At 45.1% G+C, this 24,647-nt stretch overlaps 1 protein-coding gene across 3 annotated transcripts in view; it reads right to left on the bottom strand.

Moving 5' to 3' along the window:
- CACNA1I (calcium voltage-gated channel subunit alpha1 I) overlaps nt 1-13,076 on the bottom strand; it is a 172,792-nt gene extending 159,716 nt beyond the window's left edge. For all 3 annotated transcript variants that reach the window (XM_056798972.1, XM_056798973.1, XM_056798974.1), the window contains exons 1-2: nt 12,415-13,076; nt 11,794-11,927 (exon numbers count right to left, since the gene is read on the bottom strand). In XM_056798972.1, coding sequence (XP_056654950.1) covers nt 11,794-11,927; nt 12,415-12,591 — 311 coding nt within the window. In that variant the 5' untranslated portion in view covers nt 12,592-13,076. The remainder of the gene's footprint in view (nt 1-11,793; nt 11,928-12,414) is intronic.
- Nucleotides 13,077-24,647: the final 11,571 nt, after the last annotated feature.

Raw genomic sequence — 24,647 nt, 5'->3', positions numbered from 1 at the left:
GGAGGCCATTCAGCAGGAGTTCCATCTTCTTCCACTCTCTTTACTTCCAAACGCCTAGACATTACTGAGCCATGGCTCCTTCATCCTTTTCTCCAGTGTCTCACAAAGGAGTGGTCCTTCCCTTTTCCTAGATCAAGCCATGTAATGTACCATTGTTTCCATCCCTAGACATCTTGTCCAGCAGATTACATCATCCTCTTGCTATCACATCTTCATTCTCTCTCTACAATTTCCTTCCCTGTGGCCTCCTCCATCCTTAATAAATTTTCATTAGATGCTACCATCTCCTCAGGCAATCATCCAATATCTCCCATCTCTTTCTCAATCAAACTCCTTGAAAAATCTGTCTACACATGCCACCTTCATTTCCTCTTCTCATCCCACAAACCTTTGCAATCTGGTTTCTAGCCTTATCACTTCAGTAAAAACAACTTTCTCCAAAGGGAACAGTGAAGTCTCAATGACTAGATGTGAAAGCTTTCCTGTACCCTCATTCTCAACCTCTCAGTTTCATTTAATGCAGTTGACCTTCTTCTTCTACTCTGTCCTGTCAGGGTTTTTGTAGTCTCACCCTCTCCCTGGCTCTCTCCTTACTAGTCTGATTGCTCCTTCTCCCTCTCTCCTCCCCTACCTGTGAATGTTCTTCAAGGCTCCATCATAGGCTCTCTTCTCTCTCCAGTCAGAGATTCTTATCTTGGGGTCTCTGGACTTGTTTCTCTAATACTTTGATAACAGTATTTCAAGATAATTAGTTTCCTTTTAATCCTATGTATTTTATTATATGCATTAAAAAAAAAAACTTTGTTCTGGGGAATAGCTGAGTGACTCAGTTGATAGAGAGTCAGGCCTAGAGACAGGAGGTCCTGGGTTCAAATCTGGCCTCAGACACTTCCTATCTGTGTGACCCTGGGCAAGTCACTTAACTCCCACTGCCTAGCCCTCTACCTTGGAACCAATACCCAGTATTGATTCTAAAACAGAAGATAAGGGCTTTTAAATAAATAAATGTTTATTGATTCATCCTTCAGTCCCTGGGCTCTCCCACTCCAATGGAGACAACCTTGGGAAGCCTTTAGATATGCCCATGAGTGTCATGAGAATAGGAGGCAGAGAGGCAGGACTTATAACCCAATGAAAACCAATAGCTCTGATACTACTCCAGAGCCCTCAAGCTCTGCTCTTATCATTGTACCCTTCAAGCACTGGCCACCACCTGGGATGAACCAGATCCATGATCAATCACATCTGCTTAGATGCCTACAGTGAGTGGTATATCACTCAGCTGGGGACAGCACTTTACAGTTTGCCGTGCAATTTCACAATAGCATCCTGTTGAACTCTCACCTCAGCCCATCCAGGCATATGGCCCTGGGATTGTTGCCTCATTTTTCTTGTCCAAGGTCACATACTAGTAAGTGGAAGAGTCAGGACTGGGGCCCACATTGCTTCCATTCAGTCACTTAACTGTTCTGTCTAGGAAACATTGTGTCCTACGCTGGGGGAGGGGATTTCATTAATGTTAGATCCATATTGATTTGTGAAAGCTTTTAAAAGGAGCTTTTTTTAGGGGTTGGGGATGGCCTGTAGCCAGTCACTTTAGAAAAATCTATTTCCAATCTAGGAGAAATCTCAGGATTAATAATAACTGACAGGTATTGCCGATACGGAGGTCCGCCTCACTGCAGCATGGAGGTGACCTGGACTCTCAGGGACCGCGCCAGCTGGGCACGAGCCTGGGCAGGCCCCACTAAGCTGGGAAGGCTTCCGGATAGCCTGGGCATCTGGTATCAGAACCAGAACACCCAGAGGCTTGTCTCCAGGAGTTTGGCTATCCGGGCAAGAACTTCTGCAGCCATAATCAGGGTTGTGTTTGTTTTTTTTAACACTCACCTTCCATCTCAGAATCAATACTGTATATTGGTTCCAAGGCAGAAGGGTGGTCAGGACTAGAGAGTAGGGGCTGAGTGACTTGCCCAGGGTCACACAGCTAGAAAGTATCTGAGGCCAAATTTGAACCCAGGACCTCCTGTCTCTCAATCCACTGAGCCACCCAGCTCCCTCCCCCTGAGCAATTATGAAGGTGAAGCTGCTTCCCAAAGGCTGGGAGGGGGACAGGCATCTGGGTGGCAATCCAGACTCAGATACTTCCTAGCTACATGAGCCTAGAGGCACCACTTAACCTCTGCCTCAGTTTCTCAGCTGTGAGTGGGGGGATATCTATCTCACAGAACTGTTGTGAGGATCCCATAGAATAATATTGAATAAAGAACTTTGTGAACTTTATAATGCTTGTTGCTGATAATTATTTAAAACTGGGGCTGATGTTTGAGACAATGCAATCCAATCATTTTGCAAATGAAAAAATTTTGGTCCAGAAAAAGGGACTTGACCAAGGTCACATTAGCAGAGGTGAGATCCAAACTAGATCCACTGACTCCTGATCCAGCACACTTTCCCCTGTACCATGCCATCTACCTAGACTGTGACTCACCCAGGGTTATTCAGCTGGCAAGCACCAAAATGATTTTCCTTATGTGCAGGTCTGACTATGTCACTGCTCCACTCAATGAACCCCCATAGCTCCCTATTACTCAAATAAAATAAAAAACTTCTATATTTGATTTGTAAAGCCTTTGCCATCTTGACCCCAACCCCTTTTTCGAGCCTCATTTTTACTTTCCTTTTACTTACTTCTCTTTCCTATAATCTATGGTCCAGCCAAAGCAGGCTTCTTTCTGTTCCTCACAAACACTACTCTTTCCTAACTCTGGGCCTCTGAAATGCTCTCTCCCCTCCTCTCTTCACTAGAGAATCCCTCAAGGCCCTGACCAATTGCTACCTGCTCTAATAAGTCTTACCTAGTTGTCCTCCCCACCCCCCAACCGTTAGGGCTATTTCCCCAAAGCACTTTGCATTTATTTTGTATTTATTCAGTCTATACTTATACATATGCCTGTCGTCTCCCCCAGAGAACAGAAGAGAACAGGGTCCCTTTGGAGCTTGAAATTTATTTCTCCTGGCCTGAGCACAGAGTCTGGTGCATGTAGACACTTAGAAATGCTGGCCAAACTTGAACCCAACTCCAAGTCGTGTTCTTTGGCAAGGAACTGTCTGCTGAAAAGGGCATGAGAAGCTGGTCCTCTCTCAGCTGCTGCTGTGACCATCAATAAAGTCAAGAAAAGACAGAGGAGCCCAAATAACTATCCCTGGGGTGAGGAGGACTCTGGGCTTCTGGTGGGGTTTGTTACACCAGGAAACTGTCTGATCCACAGCTCAGGGGAAGGGGAGGGTCACCTTGGAGGAAACCATATCAACAGACACAGCAGAAAAAGCACAGGTTTGAGTTCCTGTTTTGCCATTACTCCCTACATGGTGGTCTCCTCTTGGGGTCTGAGGTTCCTCTTCTCTAATATGAGAGGGTTGGACTATCTGGTTATCAAGGTCCCTTCAAGCTCGAATTCCATGACTCTATATCCCTCCCCCATGAACATAGGGCAGGAGGACAGGAGAATGGAAAGAGGGACACTTGGGAGCCCAGCTTCCATTACCTTTGGATCTTCTCCAAAGCACTTTCCTCACCACTCTGGGAGATGAGGAGTGCCAGCACTGTTATTTCCACTTAAGAGATAAAGAAAATGAGATCTAAAGACCTGAAGTAACCTGTCCAGTATGTGTTAAAAGACAGGAATAAGAGAAGCAGTGTCTTCCAACAGAGATATAGATAGATAGATAGATAGATAGATAGATAGATAGATAGATAGATAGATAGACAGACAGATACATATATACATAGATAGATAGATAGATAGATAGATAGATAGATAGATAGATAGATACATAGATAGATAGATACATAGATAGATACATAGATACATAGATACATAGATTTGGATGGATGGATAGATGAATGAAGAGATAAGACAGATGAATGGCTGAATACATTAATTGATGAGGGGAGAACCTTCCAGGTATGGTAAAGAGGAACAACCAAGTGCAAAGTAGGGAAGTGGAAAATTTCAAGGGAAGTGGATTTATGTTCACTACAAGGAGTAGATCAGGCTTATCCCATGCCAAAAAAAAAAAAATGAACTATTTTGTGAGGTAGTGAACTTCCCCTCACCCCAAGTATTCAAATGATAGCAGTGAGGGATATTATAGCTAATGGTCTTAAATGAGGTGGAAGGCTATATTGGATGAATTCAAGAGGGCCCTGAAACTCTAAGATTTGGAGAGTTGGCTGATTGGGGTGGGGTGCTTGGGTATGTGGCATGGCCAGCAGGAAATGGAAAAAGCATTCTGGGAAACATCGGTTCCTGTTGCTCAGGTAATAGCACATTGACCATAAAATGTACAGACTCCTGAAGGTCCTTATGGCATGGCAGGTTTTAAGGGGGTTAGGGTCAGGGGAAGGAGAGATTAGAAGGAAAGCAAGAAGAAGGGGTTGCAGGTGGGGAGTGGCAGATGATTGGTTCTTCTGGAAGGGAGGAGGAGGCCCATAGAGTTTTGTGGAACACAAAGGAGATCAGGGCAAGAGAAGAAAGCAACAGGAGGACAGAGTAGCCTCAGGTTTGGAGGAATTGCAGCCTGAGTAGGGCATCTTAGCCAGTGGACACTTCTTTGGGATCTTTCAGACTTTCTCAGGCATGGGGAGATATGATGACCAAAAGTCACATGGAGACTCCTGAGTCCTGACTCAGTTGTCCCCTGTCCCTCTGAAGCTCCCAGTCACTTCCACATAGATGTTTGCCAGGCTCTTCCCTTGTGCTCTTCTCCAAGGGAACACAAATCACCCCATGACTGTTCTCATCCTCTTTTACCTAACCTTAAAACAGGATAAAAACAAAATGATCCTAAGAACCACTTCTTTTCCTAAAACATGGGCTGCTCCACTGGGTTCTCCAAATGTCCCTGAGGTAGGTAGAAAGAGCATTGGATTTGGATCTCTCCTCCTTACCAACTGTGTGACCTTGGGCAAATCACTAGCATTTAGAGAACAGTGGGGTCCTCCTTTTCACCCTTTTAGCAGTCCTCCAGGCTCTCCCCAATCAGATTCCCAACTTCCCCTGGTACCCGTTTTCTTCATGGATGCTGTGGCCGTCACATTTGACTAATTCATTGGCCCCTGAATACCTTCTGTGCCAGGTGGTGTAGCCATTTTAGAACCTGCTGAGGCAGCAGATCTACTCTTCCGTGGCTAAAAACTCCAGGCATCCTTGGAGTGCCTGGAAGGCATCCGTATCAATGGGAAAAACCAAATACAGAAGATGGAGAAAATGGGGATAGGGTGCATTGGTACATACATGAACAATGAAAGGTAAAATGTAAATTCTAAAATGTCAAAAGACAACTGTCAAAAATCGCTTTTACATGTAACTGAAAAAAATAAAATAAAAAAGGAAGTGGCCTGCCTAGGGTCATACAACTAGTAAACAAGAGTGCTGGGATTTGCACCCAGGTCCTCAGATTCCAAACCCAGTTCTCTTATATGATGGGCAGCTAGTTATATCAGTGGATAGAGAGTCAAACCTGGAATCAGGAGGACTTGAGTTTAAATCTTATCTCAGATTCTTCCTAGCTATGTAACCCTGGGCAAGTCACTTAACTCTGTTTCCTTAGCCCTTGACCTTCTGTCTTAGAGGTGTTACTAAGACAGAAGGTAAGGGTTAAAAAAAAAAGCAGACTAAGAGTTTGTAAAGACAGTGACTACCACTCCCCATTCATTCAGTGGTTAAACTTCTGCCAACTTCATTTGTTGGAAACCAAGCTATGGAGTCAGGAGTTGTGATCTGGCCTCCCAAAATAAGGAAATGACCCTAGATAATCTTGAGGTCCCTATCACCTTTGATCAACCCATAGCCTCATTAAAAAAAAACCCTCATATTCCATCTTAGAATCAATACTGGTTCTAAGGCAGAAGAGCTAGGCAATAGGGGTTAAGTGATTTGCCCAGGATCACCCAGCTAGGAAGTGTCTGATGCCAGATTTGAACCCGGGACCTCCCATCTTTAGGCCTGGCTCTCAATCTACTGAGCCACCCAGCTGCCCCATCCCATTAATTGCTTGATTCTATATAGAGTGGATGAGTGTTGTGACCTCCAGTAGGGTCAGCTGGCCTCTTTGCAACCATACTTTCCTCCTTTGTAAAATAAAGGGGTTGAGTGAGGTGACTGCTAAGGTTCCTCCCAGCCCTGACATCTGACATTTATGACTAATGATGAAGTAAGATGCAATGCTTCGCTTTTCTTCGAAGGCCAGGCGAGACAGTGCCAGGCACCCAGCAGGCATTCGAGGAAGGTTTTCAGATGAAGACCAAATCATCGATGAGTGTTCCTTATAAATAAATCATCTGCCCAGGAGATGAGCTTTCTGCCAACTATCTTAGCACCGGGCACACTCAGAACCTTTCAAGGACGCACAGAAGAGCAAGGAGAAACTTTCCCAGACTCAGTTGAGTCATTCATGGAGCCAGCCAACAAAGAGGTGAAGCACCTACTGTGTGCTGAGGCTGGTGATCCAAAGACAAAAACAAAACAAACTCTGCCCTTCAAAGAGTTAGGCAATGTATCTTATCTGTTGGCAAGTATACTGAAGGGGCAGCTAGGTGGTTCAGTAAATAGATCACCAGACCTGGAAACAGAAGGTCCTGTGTTCAAATCTGACCTCAGACACTTCCTAGGTGGGTGATCCTGAGCAAATCACTTAACTCCCATTGCCTAGCCTTTACCACTCTTCTGCCTTGGCACCAATACTTAGTATCAGTCTAAGAGAGAAGGGAAGGGTTTTAGAAAATAGATCTAATTAAGAAAGATAATCAGGGATACGCATATACTGAATAAATGAACAGTGGTGAAATACAACATTGTTGATGGGGGCACTAGCAGTATGGAGGAATCTGGGAAGGCTTCATGTAGACGGTGGTACATGAACTGCTTTTCAAAGAAAGAGAGAGAGTCTATGAAGTGGAAGGGAAGAGGGGGAACATTCCAGGCATGGGACCCAGTCAGTACAAAGGCACAGAGATGAGAGATAATGTTATATGTAAGGAAGAAGGAAATCTGGTTTAGCGGAATCAGAATATAGAAAGGGGGTATAATGGGAACAAGGAAAGAGAAAGGAAATAAAAAATTATATAAAGCCTACTATGTGGGGCAACTAGGTGGCACAGTGGATAGAATACCAGGCCTGGAATTTGGAGGACCTGGGTTCAAATTTGACCTCATACATCTCTGGGCAAGTCACATTTGCCCAGTCCTTACCCTTCTGCCTTAGAGTTGTTACTAAGACAGAAAGTAAGGTGTCGGCTATGGGAGAGGTGGGGGGGGGGAGGAAAAGAAAATGATCTTTGTCTCTAATGAATAATGTTTGGAAATGATCAAATGAAATATTGTTTAAAAAAAAGACAGAAAGTAAGAGGTTTTTTAAAGTCTACTATGTGCCAGGCACTGTGCTAAGTACTTTCAAAAAACAAATATTATCTTATTTGAACCTCACAAGAAACCTACAAGGTAGGTACTATTATCCCCATTCTATGATTGAGGAAACTGAGGCAAACAAAGATTAAGAGATTTGCCACAGGCTTCCTGATGCCAGTTCAGAGGCACCAGCTGCCTCCGGAATGGATAATGAGTCTAGAAAGAGAGATCTTAATAAAGAGAGTTTACATTTTGTCCTGGAGGCAACAGTGGAGAGAGTAGGAGAGTGGCATAGACAGATCATGCTGAAAGAAAAGTATTTGGTGGCTGAGGGGGAGGTCGGGGGACCCGTTAGGAGGCTAGTTTGGTCCTTAGTCTAAGGGAGAGGCCAGGAGAACTTGGGCTGCGCCAATGCAGAGAAGAGGTCAGATGGGGGGAATGGAGTGAAAGGGAGGAGGGAGGAGCCGGGTTGGGCAAGGGAGGACCTTGAGGCTATTAGCCCAGGGGCTTGGCAGGAGGGTGGGGTGTTCCACAGTCAGAGGAGCTGAAAAGAGGGGAGGCTTTGGGGGGAAAGAGCATTTCCCTTTTGGACAAGCTCAATTAGAAATATCTAGTTTGGTATGTGGACTGCCAAAAACCAGACAAAGGAGGCCTAGGGCTCCCCCGGGAGTTCTCCGTCCCCCTAGTTTTCTATGTGGCCTTAGAAGTGTCTAAAAGATGCTGGGGTGCATCCATAGGCAGAAAGTTGACCTTGGAGCCAGAAGTTCAAGTCCTGCCTATGGCACGGACTGGCTGTGTAACCCTGAGGACATCATTTAATCTCTCTGTGCCCTGAGTAACTGTCTGAGTCTCAGGATGGCTGAGAAGGTACCCCCCTGCACCCCTGGAGGGAGTTTCCTATTGTTGTTGCTGCTGTTCAGTTGTTTCAGTTGTGTTTGACTCCCCATAACCCCTCACGGGGTTTTCTTGGCAGAGATACTGGAATGGTTTGCCATTTCCTTCTCCAGCTCATTTTCCAAAAGAGGAAACTCAGGCAAAGAGCTTTAGGGGACTTGTCTAGGGTCACACAGCTAGTAGATGCCTGACGCATTTCTTCTTGACTCCAGACCTGATGCTCTCTCCACTGCACCACCTAGCAGCCCTCCAATCCCTTGGGCAACTTCTACCTACTTTCATCTACAAAATGAGAAGGTTGGGCTCATGCAGCAAGGCATTCTGGTCTTAGAATTGGTTCAACTTAAAATTGGCCGCTCGGACACTATTAGCTGTGCCATCCTGGACAAGTCACTTACCTTCCCCAAATCTCAGTAGCCTCATCTGTAAAATGCTATCACTGCAATCCCCTGCACCACCAGGGGCATTGTTATGAGGAATGTGATTGAAATATGGAATGGACTCCATAGTGGTCAAGGGTGGGAGAGGGGAGTGCTCGGTTTGGTGTCAGAGGATGGCATGGGTTAAAGTCAGCCCCATCACCTTTCACTTGGCCTCTTACAACAACCTTCCAACTGGTCTCCCCTGCTTCTCTTTCCTCTCCTCAACTCAGTTGTCAGTGATTTTCCTAAATCCCAGCGAATCCCCAAGTAAATTGCAGTGGCTTCTGGTACCCCTGGGAACAAAAGCCAATCCCAGCTTCTGAAGTTTTTGACATCCTGGGCGCATCCTGCCCTTCCAGTCCTTTAACATGTTCCTCTTGGCTATGCTGACTTCTTTGTTGTTCCTCACCCATTATCCTCCATCTCCCATCTCTGTCTTTGCACTAGCTGTCTCTCATCCCTCCTCATCTCCACCTCTGGTCTTCCTGACTTCCTTTAACACTCAGCTCAAATCCCACCTTCTGCAAGAGGACTCCCACACCCCAGCCCCAAGCGACTCTGGACTTCCCTCCTGAGGTTACCTTCCATCTCTTCTGTATCCCTAATTATATGCATGTTGTTTCTTCATTAGACTATGAACTCTTTGAGGGCAGGAACTGCATTTTGCCTTTCTTTATAAGCCAATACTCAATACAACTCCTGGCACATATTAAGTATTTCAAAAACACTTGCTGACTCCCTGAGTTTAATTCTCTTTGCCTCAGTTTCCCTTATGTAAAATGAGGAAACTGTGCTCCATTATTTTTAAGCTACCTTCTAAATGTGGGGTTTTTTGTTATTGTTTTTAAAAAAGAAAAGCAAAGGAGAAAGATCTGAGTGATCAGAAAAAGAGCTATAATAAAGCCCATGCACTTTACTCCATAGGAGAAGGGAGGTTCATTATATATCAAATGTAACACACTTAATTTTCTGGTTTCCCCTAGCAACCTTTAGGCCTCTACCTTAGAGTACACTGAAGATTAAAAGCATTGAGAGAGACTGCCTGCTTGAAAGGGTCCTGTTCAGGGCAGCAAGCACTGACAGCTGATGGCTAAGGAAGAGACAGAAGAAACCTCAACACAAAAAGAAACAAACAAAAGAAACACCCCATCGGGCTGGGGCCATTCAGTGTGGCCACAAACTGATAGACAAAGACGCCCAGCTCTGCTGGTCAATAACTCAGTTCTAGTTGTGCTAGTGGACAGTTCAAACACCCTGTGAAGATTCACTATGTTAACTTAGACAATGCAACCATGGACATTCATAGCAGCGATGGTTCTGAATGATCAAGCCTGGGTTCTGTATAATCTGTCTACTAAGGCAGGGAAGTGGGGAAATATTTTTTTAAGATTTCTATAAAAATGGTTAACTTTTCTAAAGTTTCTTTATTGGAAGCCTGGCTATCGTGGAATTTCCCTTAGATGAAATACCTCCTGCCCCTCAGAAACTGGATCAATGACCTGCTGCTACAGCTGAGCTTTGGATTGGCCTACACGGACCCTCCAACAAAAATAACCAGTTGCTTCACTTACGTGTGACTTTGAACAAGTCCCCTCTTCTGGACCTTAGTTAAATAATCGTCCTAGTATTGGACAGGATTATCTCCAAGGTCCCTCCCAGCTAGAACAGACATTCTGTGAGTCCACAAAGAGGCAGAACAAAGATGGGGCTCTGGCTGTTACCAGATGATAAGTCACAGTCCTATAATCCTTGAGGATTTATTAGTCTATGCATTTTCCTCACAATTGTCCTTTGAGAAAGAGAGCATATGTTGTATTATCACCAATTTTTATATGAATAAACAGAGGCTCAGAGAGAAGTGAAGTGATTAGCCCAAGAACACACAGTAAAGAGGCAAGATTTGAACTCAGGTGTCCTGAGGTCAAGTGTAGCATCCTTTTGGACTTAAGCAAATCCCTTCTCATCTAGAATCAATCACTAAATAAGTTTATATATTTTCTGACAATACCAATTTGGAAACCTCCTGGATTTCATTGACAAGTCTCAGATATCACCATCCTTCACTCTGTCACTTAAAACTATTTGTGTGACTGGGAGAGTCACTTTCTCTGAGACCTGGCCTCAGTTTCCTCATCTACAAAAGGGCTAGAAGTTTTCTGAGGTCTCTCCTAACTCAGGATTATCATCTAGAACCAGAATTTGAGCCAGGATCCCCTCTACAAAACCTCTGAAAAATACTTGAAGATCTTGGAGTGATGGATAACTCACCACCTAAGGAGAAGACTCATTCAATTTGGGATAGCTCTGAGTGTTATAGGAAGTTCTGCCTGACACCAACCTAACTCAGTCTCTTCTCAAGTTTTCTCCATTGGTCTTAGTTCTTCCTTCCAGGACCAAGAATAACAAGAGAAATATCTTCTTCACATGACCACCCCTCAAGTGCCTGAAGACAACTCAGATTCACTTTGAGTCTTCTACTCTACGTGACCATATTTAGAATTTCAAAATTCCCTCCCATGCCCTCCCTGAGATGGCAAGCAACTTGATCTAGGGCATACATGTGTGATCATCCCATCTCTTTTTCACAGGAATGGTTATCTACCTACCCTTCCCTTCCCAGAGTGTACCTGGTCTGGACTGGAACATCAAAGCATTCTTTGAATCCAACCAGAATAGAATAAATAAATTCCCTTGGGTAAGGATCTGTATCATGTCAATTCACAATAACATGGTTCAAGCATTTTTTAATGGTACTAACTGCCCCAATAACATCATTTCACCTAAAGTCATATCTTCCTGGAACCAGCTAATGCGTGGTAGGTTTGACCTATATTTTGTTGGTTTAATTCTATGTCCTAACATGATCTACCCCCTCCCCACACTGCCATGGGGCAAGAACCAAAGGAGCCATAGGGCTTGACTCTCCTCACCAGCCCCTGACCGAATATTCATTCCATACTAACCCAGAAAGGGTAAGGATCAAGGAAGGCCTTGCCTTTCTCCTCCTCCCAAACCCCAACCACCATCTCTTCCCAGGCAGAAGGACCAGTAGCCCTGAGACCTACCCGGCCATCACAATGAAGAAATCCAGTCGATTCCAGGTGTCCCCCAGATAACACTTCCTGCCGAAAATCCCCAGGGCCACCATCTTCAGCACCATCTCCATGGCAAAGAAGATGAAGATGAAGTCATCAAATACCTGCAGGGTGAAGGGTGAGAGGGAGAAGATGAGCAAGGCAGAGGCATGAGTGAGGGGAAGTGGACCTTGGCTCAGGAGATGGAGAGGAGAGGGATGTGGGAGCCCCACTCCCAGTAAGAGACAAGGCTGACTGTGCCAGACTCATCTGCATGCTCAGGATCATGATCCGTGCTTTCCTCACTAGTGGGGTGGAGGGGGAGGCTAGAATAATCAACTCCAGAGTTTCGTGGGGTTCTAGTCAGTTTGCGGGGGCCCAGGTACATCCTCTGCCCCTTTCCCAGACCATTCTGGTCTCCAACACTGTCTCCCGTACACAGGCTCTGGCTCTCATGGGTTCATCATTCCCAACTAGAATGGTGAATCTCTTCCTCAAGACTGTGATTTATCCCCCACCCCATAAGGTCCCATGTGGGGGCGACATCCATGCCAGACCCTGGTTCCCAGAAGCAGTGTCCAGTGATGAAGTGGGCCCAGGAGGCTGCCTTACCTGCAGGATCTTGCAGCGGTCAGACAGACAGTCCATGTCCTCACAGGGTTGATACATGCCCAGAGTGACACAGTTGAGGAGGATCACCAGCATGCTAACACACTCGAACCAAGTGCAGGCAGAGGGCACACCGTCAAGGAAGACACAGACAGAAGCGGCTAAAGGACCCTCGGGCATTAGAGAGTCCTCTCCCCCTTGCCCAGGGCTTAGTAGCCCCTACCCTGTCCTATCCCTAGTCTGGATACTCGTTTAGCTCACAACCCTACAATTAGGACCATTTCAAAATGCCATTGAAACTGGAAACAATTGGGCAGAAATTAGATTTAGACAAGCATCTCCAATCATATACTAATATAAACTCCACAGGATGTGTGACCTAAAGATAAAAAGTTACATCATAAAAATTAGAGGGGAACAAAAACCGGCCCTTTTCACAATGATGGGAAATAAGTGATAACGCTGATCATAAAAGACAAAGGAGACAGTTTTAATTAGGCATAATTAAAAGCTTTCCAAGAACAGAATCAAAGCCGACAGAATAAGAAAAAGGTCCAAAAAAATTCTTGCGTCAAATCTCACAGATAAAAGACTGATATTCAAGAAATACAAGGAGTTGATATAAATACATGACAAGGAGCCATTCTCTAATACAGAAATTGTCAAAGGATATGAACACTTTTCAAAAGAAGTATAAATTATAGATTATTATATGAAAACATTTCAAATAACCAAATAAAAGGTTTTTTGACTCATGGGATCATGGGTTCTAAGGCCTGAGAAATCATCTAGTCCTACCCCCTCATTTTACAAATGGGTAAAGGGAAGATCAGAGAGGGCAAATGACTTGCCACATGACACACAGTAGAATCGTAGTTTTGTTTTTTTTTTTAAACCCTTACCTTCCGTCTTGGAGTCAATACTGTGTATTAGCTCCAAGGCAGAAGAATGGTAAGGGCTAGGCAATGGGGGTCAAGTGACTTGCCCAGGGTCACATAGCTAGGAAATGGCTGAGGCCAGATTTGAACCTAGGACCTCCCATCTCTAGGTCTGGCTCTCAATCCACTGAGCTACCCAGCTGCCCCCAGAATCATAGTTTTTGAGCCAGAAAGAACCTTTGAGGCTCTCTAGTCCAGCCTCTTCATTGTACAAATAAGGAAACTAAAGCCCAGAGAGACTGAGGTTCAAGACCACACAATGGTAGAGTCAGGGTTTGAACCCAGGACCTCTGACTCCAGAGCTATTGCTTTTCCCCATGTACTATAAAAGAACTTGAAACAGGGCTCCTGGCTCTTTCCACTGCCCTGAGCTGAGCTAATGCCTCAGTACTAATGCATTTGTTACCGTTGTTCAATTGGGTCTGATTCTTTGGGTTCCCACTGGGGGGTTTATTGACAGATATACTGAAGTCATTTGCCATTTCCTTCTCTAACTCATTTTACAAATAAGGAAACTGAGGAAAACAGGTTAAGTGATTTGCCCAGAGTCACATAACTAGTAAGTATCCAAAGCAACATTTGAACTCAGATCTTCCTGGTTTCAGGCTCAGCACTCCATCCACTGCATAGCTAGCTGCCCCATAGGCACACACATTTGTTTTTAAAATATTGGGTATTGGTTCCAAGGCAGAGGAGTGGTAAGGGCTAGGCAATCGGGGTTAAGTGACTTACCCAGGGTCACACAGCTAGGAAGCATCTGGGGCTATATTTGAACCCAGCACCTCCCATCTCTGGGCCTGGAGCTCATCCCCTGAATCATCTCCCTGCTCCCAGGCACACACATTTTTACATTCCACTTTGACAGTTATTTCCTTCCACTTTCCTCCATTGACATGCACTTGGCCAATGGGGGCAACCTGGTAGAGTGGGAAAAGCAATGACTGGGTATTCAGGACATCTGGGCATCGGGCTCAGTTCATCTGCTCACTGGCAGCATGAATTAGTATAAGCTGCCTCCCCATCTGTAAAATGGAGCTAACTACTTCTACATGATGGCGCTGGGCTTGGAAGGGAAACAAGGGTCTCCAGATAACAGAGCTGGGTTCGGGGTTCGAGGGCATGGGCTGGATTTCCAGTGCTCCTTCCTAACTCTTGGGTCTCTTCCAACTCCAATACTGCATGAGCCTAACCATTTCTTATAAAGGCAGCTTGAGGATCCCTCGCCTTGGGGAAGAGATAGCAAGAAGAGTGTTGGGAGAAAACAAAGACAGATCTGAACTCGGGGCCAAAACATCTGCTTCTAGAGCCTGCTTTGCCCGTTCCACTTGCTGCTGGATCTTAGCCAAATTGCTTCAATTTCTCTGAGCCCTGTTTTTCTCATCTGCAAAATGGGGATGACGATATCAATAAATAATCCCTGCCTCGTAGGAGTGCCTGATGATCAAAGGAGGTCATAGAATGAAAAGGAGACGGCAGTAAGTTCCCAGAATTGCAGGGACATGATCACTGCCTTCAGATTGTAAGGGCCAGAATGAAAGGGGTTGGACTACATTTATGAGTGTGGTCGCCAGGGAGTATTACTCCATTCCAGATGGTTTTGTATGATCGTTTATTTACAAAAGGAGAAAGAACGAGAAAGAGAGCCGATCGTTACTCTGGCCCGGTCTGAACCAGGCAGGGCTTCAGAGGCCCCAGCAAAGGGGGCCCAGAGGTAAATTAAACAAGGGGTTTAGCCCCGAGACCTCCTCCAAGATGAGGGGCCTCTCTGGAGGCTAGTGCCTCCAGGAGAGCCAAGGAAAGGAGTCAGCCTTTTTCACTCACCCACGCGGTAATTCTAAGGGAAAATAGGAAGCAGTCCAAGGTCCTCAGCCAGAGCTCCTCCAGGGTCAAGTAGAAGGTGCAAGACCCCTCCTCACAGGAAGTTCTTGTCCCTTTTAAAGGCCCTTCCTTTCATCACTTCCGGTGCCTTCCTCCCACTTTCTGCGGACCGATTGTAGTCTATGCATTTTCTTAGAACTGCCCAGGGGGCAGTCAGTGGATTCTGATTCATCATCCACTTCCGCATACATGGGTCACAGACCTCCCCCACTTAAGGGTAAGTGTGGTGTATATGCTTCTGGTGGCAGGGGAGAGTTAATCCCATCTTCACAAGATATTAAACAAACCACACAGCCTCTTCTCTGGCTCTGATGTCTCCCCTCTGCAAAATAAGGGGTTGGACCAGATCATCTGCAAGGGCCTTCCTAGTTATAGGGTGGTCTCTGTTTGGTGACTGAATTGTGCTCAAGGTAGTCTCAATACCTGAGTTCTAATCCCAGCTGTGTGACCTTAGGCAAGTCACTTCCCTCTCTCTGGGCCTCAGTTTACAGAGGAGGCTCTATAAAATGTAGGGGTTGAATTAGATGCCCTCTAAGCTCCTGGACAGCTCTAATGACTCCAAAAGTCAATGGCTTTATAACTCTGTACCCATTACCTGATGACCCATCATTTGTGAGAGAATTCTGAGGGAAGAACCAGGAACGTTAAAGAGATGGAAGCAGCAGAGCCAGGTTTAGACTCCATATAATTCAATCCAATTTGTCAAGAATACATTCCACACCCATTATGTGCCAAGCACTGGGCTTGGTGATAGGGATACAAAGGCAAAAAAGAAAAAGTCCTTGCCTTCAAGAAGCTAACGTTCTCCTTGAAGAAAACAATATGTCATAATACTAACAATCATGGTGAGCGTGGATAGAATGCTTTTACGATTTGCAGAGGGTACATTAAAAACACATACAGAGCCAATAAGGTTATTGGGAGGGTGTAGGAAGCAAGCACGAATTGCACTAATTGATGACAGGAAGGGATCAGGAGAAAGCTGTTTCTGTGCCTCTTTGGGTCACCCCACTTTGCTTTGGGTCTCTTTTGTTTGCCTATCTCCCTGGATCTCTGGATCTTTCCCTGGGACTCTCTTTGCCTTTATCCCTCTCTCCTTATCTGTGCCTCTGTATCTTCTCTCTGTTTCTCTGTCTCTCTGTCTCTCTCTGTCTCTGTGTATCTGTCTATCTCTGTCTCTCCCTCTCTCTGTCTCTCTGTGTGTCTCTGTCTCTCTCACACTCTCTCTGTCTCTGTCTGTCTGTCTATCTCTCTCTCTCTCTCTGTCTCTCTCTCTCTCTCTCTCTCTCTGCCTGTCTGTTTTTCTGTCTCTATATCTCAGTCTTTGAACCCCTCAGTGTTGATCTTTGCCTTCCTCTTACTTCTCCCTGCCTTAGTCTCCCTCCATCCATCCTTTTGTTTCCCCTTGTCTCTGGACCTCTATCCCAGCCTCCCAATCTTTCCCTCATTTCCCTTTTTCTGCCTAGTTTGTAGAGCATCACCAAAGTCAGAGGAAGCTCTAAGGCACCACAGGCCAATGCCTGCTAATCACAAGCCCAGGGCTACAGGGGCGGGCTTGAGGAAGGGCCAAGGAGAATAAGCCTGGCCTGACTTGCTTCGTAATGAGCACCAAGTGCATGTGTGGGAGGACGGTGACAGTGGCTGGCCACTGAGCTCCATCCAGCTCTGTCCCCTGCGGTCCAGGTATCCACCAGCCTCAGGCACTGACTCTTTCTGTTTTCCCATAAGCACCAGCCTCCCCCCCCTCCAATGTTGGACACTATTGGCCTCAGTATTGTTCCACAGCCAGGAGCTAATTAAACACGATATAAACATTTCCCTTTATTACGCAGGAAAGACTAGTGCCTTAACTTTGCCAGAAGCCTTCCATGGACTTGCCTGGGCTTGATTCCATCCTGCTGGGTAAGAGGACAATGGCATAGCTGAGGCAGAACAGCTTTTGCTTCCAGTGATTGGCCAAAGAAGCCCCCCCTTCCCCAAAAGTCATCTAAGGACTTGCCTCAAATGGGGGGTCAATTTAATTACATCAATCCACAATCATAATATTAAGCACCTACTGTGTGGGAGGTACAAAGACAAAAATTCCATAGTCCTTGAATACATTCAGTGGAAACAATGAAAAGCACTGATTAACACACCTACTGTGTGCAGAGCACTGTTACTCATGCTGGGAAAGATGGGAAGTTGAGCTAAGGACCACCCTGTGCCCTCATGGTGGGAAAAAGAAAACAAGGCAGATAACAACACATAATTAGCACAGTTCAGAGATTGAGAGAAGTTATTGTCAACCAAAGTAATCAGGGAATACTTCCTGGAGAAGGTATCATTGGAGCTGGCTTTAAAGGCTACATGAGAGGACAAAAGGAACAGGGGAAGGGGCAATATCTGAGCCACTTCCCTGGATGCCAAGCCACTTGACAGCTCTGAGACAAGGAAACTTATATGGAAAAGTAGAATCATGACTATGGAATCCAACCCCCTCATTTTATGTGTGAGGAAATTGAGACACAAATCTGGAGAGGGGAAATCACTTGCCTGGGGATGTCACATAGCTAGTAAATGTCTAAGGTGGAATTCAAACCCAGGTACTTTGACACCAGAGATAGAGCTCTAGCCCTCCTGGCTTCTAGGATACCCAAACTTGCCCGCTCAACTCCCGTGGTAGCATTATATATTCTATGGCAATCTGTATTCTAAGGTGTCTCCCAGCTCTGACATGTGGGGAGATGACACAGTTGTCATTCCCCAGCCATGAGAGCTGTCCATCAGAATGGGGCTGATCTGACTATCAGGCAGGGAGGCAGTCCTCAGGCATGTGGGTTTTCTAGCTTAAAACAAAGGGTCAGAATGGAGAGGGATGGTTGAGTCCAGTGCCCTCATTCTGCAGAAGAGGCAACTGAGGCCAGCCTGAAATGTACAGCTGGCCAAACCCCTGGCCAGAGATGCCTCATGGAAAGGATTCCTTTCCTAGGTTGGGAGGTTGGTCTAGGATGCCATTAGAGGGCCCCTTTCAACTCTAGACTCTGGGAGAACGTCACACTTGAATTCAAGGTTTCTGGAATGACCTTCTTATGCTTATTTGTCCTCATTGGAGCAGTTCAGAGATGGAGTAAGTCATGAAGAACACCTAGGATCCTCTATCCTCACCTCATTTTACAGATTAGGAAACTGAGAATGAGAGAAGGGAAATCACACCCTCCCCCAAGATCACATGGGAAGCTAGGGGCAGAACTGGGACTGGAACTCAGGACTTCTGACTCCCGTTCCAGCCTGAGTTTCACCAAGCCACAAATACGTTCAACGATTTTTGCTTTTAGCATAACACCCTCCCAACCCAGTTACCCTTAATCCATGGACATCAGGGGGAGAGGGTAATTCTCATTTCCATCACTCACATTTCTAAAGTCCTTCCTTTACACACACACACAACATTGCATAATGAAAGGCTGAAGGAACTGAGCTCAATTCTCCTATCCCATGCTCTCTTGGTGACTCTGGATAAGTCACATAAGCTTTTGGCACCCAAGGCAACTCACTGAGAACTTAAGTTATAAAGAATATGCCAATCTGCATTAGGTAAGAGAGGTGACTCATTCTGGAGTCCCAGGACAATCCCAGCCCTTGGCCCCATCGCTATCTTTTACATACATCCTAAGGATGCCTCCTGTTTCTAGAGCTGCCCATTTTAAAGGCTGTAAAGTACTTTTCTGAGTTTGGTAGAGCAGATACTATTAGTCCCATTTTACAGAGAAGAAAACTGAGGCCCAAATAGAGAAAGGGCTTTGCCCAAGGTCACACTGTTAGTTACTGGCAAAGCTTGGACTTGAGCCTAGATTTTCAGAGTTCAGAGCTAGAGGTCATAAGCTCTAGAGATGAGAAAGAAGGAAAGGAGGAAAAGAAGGAAGGAGGGAAAGAAGAAGGAAGGAAGGAAGGATGGAAGGAAGGAAGGAAGGAAGGAAGGAAGGAAGGAAGGAAGGAAGGAAGGAAGGAAGGAAGGAAGGAAGGAAGGAAGGAAGGAAGGAAGGAAGGAAGGAAGGAAGGAAGGAAGGAAGGAAGGAAGGAAGGAAGGAAGGAAGGAAGGAAAAGGAATATGAATACAAGGTACTGTGCTATATGCTGGATATACAGAGACAAAACCAAAAATAGACCCTGCTTACATTCTTCTGGAAGATACAATGCGTCACCATAAGTACATGCAAGATAATTTGAGAAGGGAGAATGCACTAGTAACTAGGGAAGGTCAAAAAAGGTTTCCTATAGGAGGTGGCATTGGAACTTGACTTTTAAGAAAACTGGGGGTCCTAAGGGCTAGAGGTGATTTAAGAGTACCTTTATGCACTAGAGGTTGCCTGTGCAAAAGCAGATTGGAAGCTGTTGAGAACAGCCAGCAGACTCATTTGGCTGAAACATAAAGTAGGGTGTGTTAAGTCAAATGAGCTGGGAAAGGTAATCTTCAAGGTTTTTCTCAAACCTCATGGTTTATTTGCTCACGGTTTGATAACAGACACTTGAAAATATATCCTTCATTTGTGTTTCATAAGGTCCCACTATCTGGAGTTTCCTGAAGGGTCCCCTGAACCTCATGCTCTAATAAACACACCCCTGCCATCAGCTATCATACCCTGGTCACCATGGTAATGCCCTCTCAAATATCTCCAGTCCTTCTCCTGCTCTAATTTCAGGATCTCCTCTCCCTTACCCTCAGATTTCTTCCCTCCTTCTTGGATTAACTCCTCCCCACTTAAACTCCCCCTCCTTCACTTTGTCCCTTCCCTTTCAGCCTCTTTCCTCCTCCCCAACTAGTCACAAGCCAGTGATTAATTTTGAAAGCTGCCAAAGCCCTTTGCAGAATCTGCATCAGGCAGACACTAGTTTCATTATTAATTAACTTCTCTGAAGTTCAAACATTCTAATTACAAATGAACTTTCTCCTTACCTTCTCTCTCTCTCTCTCTCCCTCCCTCCCTCCCTCTCTCTCTGCCTCTCTCTTTCCCTCCCTCTCTCTCTTTCTTCTCTCTCCTCTCTCTTCTCCTTTTCCTTTTTCTCTCTCTGACTCTATCTCTCTCTCTGACTTTCTCTCTTTCTGCCTCTCTCTGTCTCTATCTCTCCCTCTCCCCTTCTCTCTTTTCCTCTGCCATCATTCTCTCTCTTCTCTTTCTCTTTCCCTCTCCTCTTGTCCTTTGTCTTTCCTCTGCCTTTTCTTTTTTTCTTCTGCCCCTCACACTCTTCCTCCTTTTTCTTTTCATTTTTCCCCCAGTCTCCCCTATCTATTTCTCTCCTCTCTTTGATAGCCAGCATGGGAATCATTTCAGAATTAGCAACTGTCTATAGATGGTCAGATCACCCACTGATTAGAGCAAAGAACAAAATCACCACCAAATAAGCATATGAAAAGACAGTGTGTACAATTCCAACAGCTCCAAGCCAACCTACTTACATGTAATAGGGGACTGAGAACGGCCTGGCACTCTAGGATTTGTACATTCAAGGGAGGGATGAGAATTTCCTCACAGCCCTGAGAGCAATTTGAATGCATGCAATCTTGGAGCATCTGAAAAGTTTTAAAGAGACACGGAGAAGGATCAGGAAGATGGCATCCCCAACTCCTCCTAGAACAGTGATGGGCAACCTTTTGAGCTTGGTGTATCAAAATTTGCCAAAAAAAACAAGCATAACCTGGGTGGTGTCACTTCAAGAAAAAAATGTCCTTCTCAGCATGAGGCCCCATATTTCTCTGTGTGTGGCCACATGTAGCCATGTGTCATCAAAAATGGCTACACGTGTCAGTGCTGACACATGTGCCACAGGTTTGCCATCACAGGCCAAGAACCTAATGAATTGTCCTGAAAGGTATAGGTGGCAAAGGGGAATTAACCAACAGAAGAAACCCAAAAGAGAAAGCCAAAGGACAGATTGATGGAAGAAGGTAATGGAAGCAGAGAGAAGAAAGATTGAAGTGACTCACTGAGTTTCTGCAGGCATCTCAGAACAGAGCCTCAGACTAAGGCCTCACCCCCCACCCTCTTCTTCAAAGGGAAGTTCCCAAAAGATACCTGCTCTTTCTTCAACTTCCTCTACCTGTGCCAGTCTGATAACAGCACTGGAATCTACCTTGCTTACATATTTTGCCCCCAAGTTTTGGGGGGAGTGAATTTTTTAGCCTAATTCTGCCCTAGGCCCTTAGGATAGCGAAGCAGAAATCAAAGCTTAAGACATGGTCCCGAGGGCAGCTGGGTAGCTCAGTGGATTGAGAGCCAGGCCTAGAGACGGGAGGTCCTAGGTTCAAATCTGGCCTCAGACACTTCCCAGCTGTGTGACCCTGGGCAAGTCACTTAACCCCCATTGCCTAGCCCTTACTGCTCTTCTGCCTTGGAACAATACAGAGTATTGACTCAAGACAGAAGGTAAGGGTTTTAAAAAAAAAAGACATGGTCCCATTTCTTCAAGTTGTTGCTAAGGAAGGCTAGATAGGATGTGCTCATGGAACAAGCTTTTAAATATGGAGAATGGTTTAAATAATCAAGTAATAGATGCTACCAGGGCCCAGTAGAGGGGATGGATGGTCAATACTTAAGAGTTCTGAGTGAAAAAGATCACTGTGGGCTAATGGTTAAGAGTAGCTTCCTGGTGATGCAGAGCGAGAGGAGCAGAACCAGGAGAACATTGTACACAGAGACTAATACACTGTGGTATAATCGAACGTAATGGACTTCCCCATTAGGGGCGGTGTAATGTCCCTGAACAATTTGCAGGGATCTAGGAGAAAAAAAACACCATTCATAAGCAAAGGATAAACTATGGGAGTGGAAACACCGAGAAAAAGCAACTGCCTGACTACAGTGGTTGAGGGGACATGACAGAGGATAGACTCTAAATGAACACTCTAATGCAAATACTATCAACAAAGCAATGGGTTCAAATCAAGAAAACATCTAATGCCCAGTGGACTTACGCGTCGGCTATGGGGGGTGGGGGGGAGGAAAAGAAAATGATCTATGTCTTTAACGAATAATGCTTGGAAATGATCAAATAAAATATATTAAAAAAAAAAAAAGAGTAGCTTCCTGCAAGAGATGAGCTGAACCAATGATGAGATTAGCTAAGAAAATGCCTTTATTTACAGGAGCTCTACTCATCCAGTTTCCTGAGCCCTTCTCCAGAGGATACTTAGGTGTGGGGTTCAAATCATGGTTCTGCCACCTACTGCTTCTGTGATTTCATATAAGTCACTCCCCATTTTGGAACCTCGGTTTCTTGTCTGAACAATGAGGGGAATGGGGAAGATGGCCTCTAGAGTCCCTTCCAGAGCTAAATGCTATGATCAATAATGCCAAGGAGATTCAATCTCCTAGGGACATTGTTGGAATAAAGAGATGCCTTTGTAGGGAAAGTACATGAGAAGCAGCATAGATAAGAGCTGGCCAGAAAACCAAGAAGGCTTGAGTTCAAGTCCTGCCTCTGGTATGTACTGGATAGTCTCTTTTGTGTGGCACAGAATGTAGAGCAATGTGGGTTGCCCATCTATTCAATAACTAAACAAATTTTAACAATTGAATATAATGGAATTTTGTTTCTTCATAAGGCATAACAAAAGGGATGATTGCAGAGAAACCTGGGAAGAATTGTATGAACTGATGCAGAGTGATTTGAGCAGAACTAGGGGAACATTTTCTACAAAGACCACAATATGGTCATGAAAGATAACTGAAAAATGATGTCTTGTCAATGCAATGACCAATCACAGCTGCAGAGAGGCAATGATGAAACATGCGGCTGACCCAGAAATGTCAAAATTTCACATGACCAATGTTAGAGCTCCCTCCTCCCCACATCCCTCTCACTTGGGCTCCAACCTTTCAGTGCCCTGCTTCCTTCCAGCTGAGTGGGACAAACGAATCCAAGAGAAATGATGTTATATTAACCAATATGATAATTTGGATGATAATTCACAGTTCTATTGTGATTTATTGTTGACAAAAGACTTTCCTTACAACCACTACCTAAAGTGGGTGGTACAGGGATTATTACCCCCATTGCAGATGAGGAAACTGAGGCCCAGGGATGTCAGGTGATTTATATAGTCAGGAAATGTTTGAGCAGAGCCTAGAATCCAAATCTTGTGAGACTAAGATAAAAAATCTTTGTCCCCTTTGTAGCTTGGTGGCTCAGTGGATTGAGAACTAGTCCTAGGGATGGGAATTTCTAGGTTCAAATATAGTCTCAGAAACCTCCTAGCTATGTGACCTTGGACAAATCACTTAACTCCCATTTCCTAGCCCTTACCACTCTACTACCTGGGAACAAATATACAGTATTGATTCTAATACAGAAGGTGAGGGTTTAAGAAAAACCTTTTTCTCTATTGGGCATCCCTGCCTAGATATCGATAGGCCATAGGTCTCTCAAGCCCAACCTATTAAAAAAATAGCACATGGCCTCTCCCCTCAATACCCCACACCCCCATCCATCTGCCCCTTCTCCAAACTTTCCTGTTTCTGTTGAAGGTAGAGCCATGCTTCAAGTCATTTTGAACTGAAGCTTCCTAGGTCACACTCAGCTCTTCCCTCTCCTCCTATATCCAATCAGTTGCCTCGGGTGCCAGATTCTACCTTCCTAGGATCTCTCACAACAATCTCCTCATCTCCCACTGGCATGGCCACCACTCTAGTCCAGGCTCTCGACCCACTCTCGTCTGCATTATTGCAATAACCACTTCCTCACTGGTCTCTCCTCTCTCCAATCCATTCACCATCCAGTTGCCCAATCATTTTTTCCTGAAGCACAAGTCTGACCACACCACACCCCTCCTCATGAAGTCTGTGGCTTCCTGTAGCCTCTAGGATGAAACACAAAGTCCTCCGCTTGGGAATTAACCCTAGTTATGGTCTGATTCAAGGCTACCTTTCCTGACTTAGTTCCCATTACCTCCCTTCATTCATTCTACTTCCAGTAAAACTGCCCTACTAACTAACTTGACATCCCATCTCCCACCTCCTTGCCTCTACACAAGCTGTACTTCATGCCTGGAATGCACTCCCTCCTCATGTCCACATATGAAAATATTTAGAAGCTTTCAAGAGTCTTCCCAGGGGCCATCCCCCACTGCAGGAAGCCTGGCCTTTCCCTTCCTCAAACTACATTTCATTTACCTATTTGGGTAAATGTTATATCAGCCTTAACAGAAAGCAAATGCCTTGAAGGCTGGGACTATATTTTTGCTTTGCCTTTTCATCCCATCAACATAGCACAGAAGAGGTACTTTACTTAATTCAGCTTCTTGAGCTGAATTAAACTGCACATCACTACTGCCTCTTAGTTGTTGTTGGATCATTTCAATTGTGTCCAACTTTTCATGACCCCATTTGGAGTTTTCTTTGCAGAGAAACTGGGGTGGTTTGCTCATTTCTTTCTCCAGCTCAT

Source organism: Monodelphis domestica, chromosome 5, assembly GCF_027887165.1.
Source record: "Monodelphis domestica isolate mMonDom1 chromosome 5, mMonDom1.pri, whole genome shotgun sequence".
NCBI lineage: Eukaryota > Metazoa > Chordata > Mammalia > Didelphimorphia > Didelphidae > Monodelphis > Monodelphis domestica.
This window is presented reverse-complemented; position numbering and strand designations above follow the sequence as displayed.